Genomic DNA, 7336 nt, shown 5'->3' on the forward strand with positions numbered 1-7336 from the left:
TGGGATATTGCACTACATAGGGTAATTTGGCTGAATATAGTGTCAAACAACATAAAGTGTGTCCTACATGTGAATATAATACATGTTTTCATTAACTTGAGTTTATAAAAAAGACCATTTACCTTGGGCAACCGAAATTTCTAAAACCCAATCATCCTTATCGTAGATTATGAAAGGCTTTTAATGGAGTTCGACTGTGTGAAATCGCTCATAAACCTTTAATGGGAAATGAAGTGTATCAATGACAAGTACACCTTACTGTTGTTTTTAAAAAAGAATAAAATAGGTCATGTTGATAGAAATATTTAGAAAAAAAGATTGGTGTTCTTCGATCTTCCACATTGGTCTAACCTCAATACAAGATATTGTCTTAATGTGATGCATGTGGAGAAAAATATGTGTGATAGTGTTATAAAAACACTTCTAAAGATTCAAGTAAATACTAAAGATAGTAAGAATTCCTGTTTAGATATGGTTGAGATGAGTATATGAACACAATTTACTCAAGAATATAGAGGAAAAAGAACCTATTTTCCTCCTGCATGGCATGCTCTATCTAAAAAGGAAAAGATAAGTGAGTGTTCGCACGGTATCAAAGTTCCCCAAGGTTACTCGTCAAACATCAAGAAACTTGTATCAATGAAGGAACTCATGTTAATTGGCTTAAAATCACATGAGTGTCATGTCTTGATGCAATAACTTCTACTAGTGGCTATCTGTGGCACCCTTCCAAAAAATGTAAGACTAACTATATGTAATAGAAATCTGGATTTCAAAAAATTAGATGAATTAGAAGATGGGGTTGCAATAATCTTTTTCCAATTGAAGATGTATTATCCTCTATCATTTTTGACATTATGGTTCACTTACTTGTTCATCTGGTAAGAAAAATAAGATGTTATGGTTCAGTTTATTTAAGGCGAATGAATCCAGCATGTTGATACATGAAGATATTTAAAGGATATATGAAGAATCATCACCGACCATAAGCTTCGGTCGTTGAAAGGTACCTGATAGAAGAAGATGTTGAGTTTTTTTAATACTATTTATTGGAAGCAGAGTCTATAGGAATTTCAAAGTCTCATCATGCTGGCAATTATGGAGGTAGAGGTACTCAATGCTTAAATGTTAAGGAAATGGTTCATGATGTATTTCTTCAAGCATATTTATATGCATTGAATAATCTTACATAGATACCCACAAATAAAAATTATCACTGAATGAGTGAGAAGTGGTTGTTGATAGAGCATAACAAGAAAATCATAAGTTAGTTTAATGAAAGGACTTCTAATGATGAAAGTGTATCAGAGATAAATAAATGATTGTCGTACATGAAAAAGTTTAATGTGATAACTTGGATTGGATATCACTTTAGTAAATTTTCCATTTATACAAATGGAAAAGATGATCGTAACACAATGGAAAATATTGGGGTTATGGTTGAAGCTAAAACTACGTGGTTCTCTAGTATGAAAGATAAGAATCTTATACTGGCATCTAAAGTTTTATGTGGTGTCATTAAGAAGATTTTGGAGATTGATTATATTATTTTCATAGTGCCTTTATGTAAATGCATGTGGGTTCTCAATAATAATGGTATAAAAACTGATTAGTTAAGTTCACAAGGGTTGACCATGCCAAGAAAACCGATATGATTGTACTGGTCATCATTGCTACCCAGAAAAAACAAGTTTTTTATGTGACAGGCCCTTCGAACTTATAGAGGAGGTGGTCAATTATTCTCCAAGGAAAATGCATTCCTCGTATTGGTGAAAGTTTGATATTCCTTTAACTCCTTATAACGCCACACAAGTGCCTACTTTATGTGAAGACGTTGATATAAATGATGTGCATGTTATTCGTAATGATCATCAAGAAGCCATGTTGAAAAATTAAAATGTATTCTTTATTTTGTATTCATAATTTTTTGAATGTTATAATTTCTAAGGTTATTTGCTAACAATTATTATTATTTGAAATTATAGGTGTTTAAAGTCATGACACCAATACACCAAGATATTATTATTTGAAATAATACGTGAATTGTAGGTTGTTTTGTGTTGTTTTGGTTTTGATGTAGTATACACTTGTTGGTTCTTAATGTAAGTTTGACTTTGATGTAATACAATTTTGGGTCTGATATGATTCACCAATGAGTTTGTTAATGTTTCTTGTCTGATACAATTTAGAGCACTTCATTTTAAAAACTTGGGAATTCTGTAAAATAAGAAAATATATATTTAAAAAAAGATAAATAAGTCTACAATCGATTTTTAATATAACTATTTTATAGGAAGAGTGTTATCCAGAATGATATACGCCAAAAATGACGTTGTTGGGTATCGAACCCAAGACCTGTAAATATTTTACTACATTTGTTTAATAAAACTATGATTATAGGTAGCACACTTTATAGTTAAATACAACAAAAAAATAGATCGTGATAACACTCTTACAATCACACGCTACCTAACACGGACATACAATCATGATAAATGCCTTTCATTATTGTTGTCATATATGTTTTTCGTAGTATTGTTAGAATCGTCATGATTTTTTTAGCACTGATCTTTGGATGATTCTTCATACCATAAGAATATGTTGATAATGAACTGCTCTCCTTTGATATTCTCCATCTTGAACATAATAAGAACCATGTTACACACCCAAAGAAGATAGGGTGTTTGCTCTGATGCCAATTGAAATTATGTTCTTAAAGGGGTAGATGTTAGACTAGATGCTTTAACGAATGTGTCCAATTCTTATACCTGAATAGACAAAAAATGTAAAACAAGATGATGAATCGTAAAGAAATAAAAGAATATCAAGGATTGTTAACCCTATTCAGTGAAAATAACACCTACGTCTTGGGGGCTTCTAACCCAAGAAAAGAAATTCGTTCTTCAATTGAATTAGTATAAAGTGTCTTACATGAACATCCCCATGTTCGATGTTTATCTTCTTAATTCTACAAGTGTATTTCTATTTAGGACTTTCCCTAAATATGAGAACCCCTATCACTTTGTCTCAATCATTAACCCTAGTGATCACAATAAAAATCAAAATATTGAACATTGAGTTGCAACTCAACTAACAAACAAACTATATGCTTTTAGATATGAATGCAGGCGTTAGAGTGGTGCGCAAACAACAATATAAACGAAGACTCAAAGTGTAAACTCTAACACACAAATCTTAATTAATTGCACACTTCAAATGTTATATTTAGTTCTCCTTAAATAAAAATGCAACTTCGGGGCTTTTCTCGAATGGGATACTGAGGTGAGACCACGTCCTCCAAAAACATTTAATTTGTTTGAATTCAAATTGAAATCTCCAACTGGGTTGTTTGGGTCCATTTAATCGTACAAACAAAACTAATAAATGCATGGCTAAAAGACAACAACAAGGATAATTAAAATAAAACAACAAAAATACGCTGAGAACAACATCCATCATGGCCTTCAGACAAATTCCATGTGTTGCACACATGTTGAAACATGTGATCCTACACGTGCCTTTTTTCACCAAAACATCTTTAACACTCCATGTGGTTTTTCTTAAAGCAGGCAATCCAAAAGAAACAACACTAATCTTTTCAACAAAATGATAAGAAAAGGTAATTAACCATGACCACCAAACCAAACATACACTAATTTTGTCAATGGCCTGGGTCAAAATGATAATATTTTAGTGGTTGTTATGCATGAAGCATATGCAATTAAGAATTTCTTAAATCCGTGGACTTGTTAACATGGTCTTGGATCTTCTAATCATTATAGTTTTAATATTAGGTTGACCTTTGAGTCCTATTTGAGAAGTAGTAATTTGTAGTAAATTTCCTTTGGGTGTGTTTAGTGTTTACATTTTTTAAGGTTCAACTAACCATTTAAATGAATTTGATCATTTGCTACTTCTCTTTTGTTTACATCCCAATACATTTCAAATTATTAAATATGAATCTCAAGTATTTTGAACAATGTATTTAAGTTTATTATTACACAAACCAAGTGAAATTTATTTTTTATATGAGAAAGAATACATATAAACATGAAAATAGCTCTAATACACATGTCAAGTTATGTATTCATACAGGATTATACTAGTATATCCTCGCATTATGGGGATGGTTTCTATAATCTCCTAAATTACTTTCTTTATAAGAAAAAAAATTATCAATCTAAAGCTGGTGAAGCTGACTCTGAATCAGAATCTTAAGCCGGTGAAGCTGAAGGTGATGCTGAAGCTGAAGCCGGTGAAGCTGAAGGTGATGTTGAAGCTGAAGCTGGTGAAGCTGAAGGTGATGCTGGATTTGAAGTTGGTGAAGCTGAAGGTGAAGTTACACCTGAAGCTGGTGACGCTAAAGGTGATGCTGAAGCTGAATCTCCACAAATAGGAGCTTTTCCTGTGACTAAAGGTTTGACATGAGAACATTTAGCTTTTGCTGGGGCTCCATTGAATGTGAGATCAACATTATTCAACTCCACACCTTCGCACGGTACACCACTACTGCAAATAATAGTCACTCCTTCTGCTGTTCCAGATGTGCCCTTAATATTCTTGAATGTAACTTTGCTTATCTTTATTAGTGATGGATTCTAAACCATGCAAGAAGTAATATTAGTCATATAACTTCTAATTTTATAATTAACATATAATTAAAGATGATGTAGTGATTACCTTTTTGGAACACTGGTTCCATGGACAATACTCTTGGTCAATGATGATAGGGTTCATAACATCAACCATGGTAATATCTTCAAAATGCATATCAGTAATAGTAATTTTTCCTGGTTCATCAGGCCAAGTCTTAATCCTCACACCATTTTCAGTTTTTGTTAGAGTACAATTCTTAACTATTAAACCTGCTACATTCTCTTCAGTTGTTAACTTTCCAAGGCTTCCAACACTAATACCATGTCCAGGTCCACAATTCACATTTTCGACAGTTACTTTTTCGCTACCATCACCCAATGATATGCAATCATCTCCAGTACCAATGTTGCTATTAGTAATTGTAACACCATTTGATCTTCCTATGTGGATTCCATCAGTATTAGGACTTTCATCAGGGGCTATAACTGTGACGGCATTAAATGTGATATTGCGACACGCCAAAACCATAAATTGAAAATATTTGCTGTCCTTAGATGTAACTCCAGTCACCAATGAGTTGGTGAGAGCATGAAAATAAATATTCTGTTGGAAGGAATTCAACCAATAAATTTAATTATAACTGTATAATATGAGTAAGATTTTTCATTATTGAATATAGTTATTTATTTGTGTTTACCATTGCACGTTTAGATGAATTAGTATCTTTCCAAGCAATTGGAGCATGTTTCCATGTATCTGCACCCTGACCATCAAAAACTCCTTTTCCTGATAAGGTAAAGGACTCTATAGTATCAAACTTGATCCATTGTTCAGCTCCTTTAAGGTCATCATTTTTAATAGGTGCTTCAATTGTGCCATCCACTTGAACTTCTATAGGAGCCTTACAAGGACCTTTAACGTCTAATAAACCCATTTTGTATGTTCCAGCCGGAATCAGAATTTTGGCCGCAGTTGTTGATGCACATGCTTCATTCCAAGCAGTTGTGAAAGCCTTATTGAATATGAAATAAAGAATTAATTACAATTTATAAGAAATTAATTATTTTTTTTGAATTTTCAACTCGACAAGAATAATTATTACCACGGTAATATCTGCATTTGGTGCTCCACCAAATTTTGATATGTCAAGGACCCCAGGTTGAGCTGCAACAAAGTCAGCTACAAAATATAGGAACGAAACAATTATGGTAATACTCAACCTCTTCATCATATCTTCTTTGATACTTTTACTACTCTTGAATGATTTTGATTGTGTTATTTCAAAGTAAGGAGGAACATTATATATAGTTGAATGTCGAAGCTTGATTACCATTAAAAAGCCAAACTTACTATTTTCTAAATATGTCACTTTCCTTTTTTATTTGCTTGGTTCCTTTTTTGTGTGTATTAATAACAATCATTTTTCATCTCTTATGGATAACAAATTACTACATTTGTCTTTGACTTTAACATTACATTTTAATTCTCACTTTCTAATTATAAGAGTGTGAAGACTAATTATAATATTGTTTAATTTGTTAACAATTGTTAGTGAGCTTTCAAGATTAACCTTTAAAAGGAAATTTAATGTATCTTTCATTTTTCGTATTTTTTACGACTTCAAATATAAAGAAATTATATCATTAACAACGTTGAAAGTTTAGAAGTTATCGTTTTAAAAGAGAAACACAAAATTTTATGGTTTGGTGGATGAACCTATAAAAATATATCATAGTGTATCCTGATATGATTGGTTTTTAACGGTTTATGGATATTTGAAAAAATGATTACCTTCATATTTTCAAATTGCGGTTACGATCGCGGATGAGGTTGTCATTATGGGTGTTGCCATTGCGGATGCAACAATGTGTATTGCAGTTGTTCTGACATGAATTTTAATTAAGTATAACTTTAAATACTAATTTAATAAACACTTAACGTTAGAATTTGTAATTATATCGGAAGAAAATTAAATTTCGAGACATTAAATAATTAATTTTGATGAAAATAGTTTAAGAAACAAGGACGAAATCATCTAGTAGGGTTCTATAGTGGTAAATTCATGATTATTAAGCTATGGATAAACTTAACGTCAATTAAACCAGAGTCGCCACCGGCTTTTATTGTTTCCAAGGGAAAAGGGAAAAGTACGAACAAAACCTAAAGATAAGAAGTTTTCATATCAAAACTAATAAAATAACAGAGATTACAAGTAAGGGGGTTGGTTACATAGAGGGAATGTGTTAGCACCCAAAGTGTCCTAAGTACTCCTAGGGAGTCCTTTCTTATGCGTACATGTATTTTGGTATAAAAAGATGTTTGTAATAAATAGAGCGTGGGGATGAGAAAAGAATTCAGTAATTATATTTTTGTGTTTGACAATACCTTCGGACTTGTGTCTATGTACCAACATAAAAATGAGGGATCAAAACCTCGCAGTTCGTGGTAACAATTTAAAAGTGAATGCGTTGCTTTTAACAAAATTTTAAGTTTAAAAGAGGCACAAAAGGCCTAAAACGGTTTGAATGGGTGTTAGTTCTTTTTAGCTTTTGAAACTTTATGTCAATATGATTAGATATATTTACAAGTTTGATTAAGTAAAGAGTTTGAAAATGCAATGACTTAAGGCCAAAGTTTCTAGTGTGAAATAAAGTTTAAGTTTGGAAATCACAAGCAAAGAAGATTTTAAAAGGAGAGTGGGATTTGAAATTAAAGAAGTGGTAGGAGATGAAGGGACTAA

At 31.9% G+C, this 7336-nt stretch overlaps 1 protein-coding gene across 1 annotated transcript; it reads right to left on the minus strand.

The window, feature by feature from the left end:
- Window positions 1-4026: 4026 nt before the first annotated feature.
- On the minus strand, window positions 4027-5864 carry LOC127099794 (polygalacturonase). Its single transcript, XM_051037411.1, has 4 exons — window positions 5699-5864; window positions 5294-5608; window positions 4681-5199; window positions 4027-4598 (listed from the first exon to the last, which is right to left on the minus strand). The coding sequence occupies exons 1-4, from the start codon at window positions 5825-5827 to the stop codon at window positions 4215-4217; spliced, it is 1347 nt and encodes a 448-aa protein (XP_050893368.1). The 5' UTR covers window positions 5828-5864; the 3' UTR covers window positions 4027-4214.
- Window positions 5865-7336: the final 1472 nt, after the last annotated feature.

The sequence above is a fragment of the Lathyrus oleraceus genome, chromosome 1, assembly GCF_024323335.1.
Source record: "Lathyrus oleraceus cultivar Zhongwan6 chromosome 1, CAAS_Psat_ZW6_1.0, whole genome shotgun sequence".
Taxonomy (NCBI): domain Eukaryota; kingdom Viridiplantae; phylum Streptophyta; class Magnoliopsida; order Fabales; family Fabaceae; genus Lathyrus; species Lathyrus oleraceus.

Excerpts from the sequence above, each read along its gene's own strand:
- LOC127099794 (XM_051037411.1), bottom strand. The coding sequence starts at position 5,827 with ATGATGAAGAGGTTGAGTATTACCATAATTGTTTCGTTCCTATATTTT. Across the intron at positions 5,609-5,698 it reads CAAATGCAGATATTACCGTG|GCTTTCACAACTGCTTGGAA; the intron begins GTAATAATTATT and ends ATATTCAATAAG. Across the intron at positions 5,200-5,293 it reads ATTCATCTAAACGTGCAATG|AATATTTATTTTCATGCTCT; the intron begins GTAAACACAAAT and ends TCCTTCCAACAG.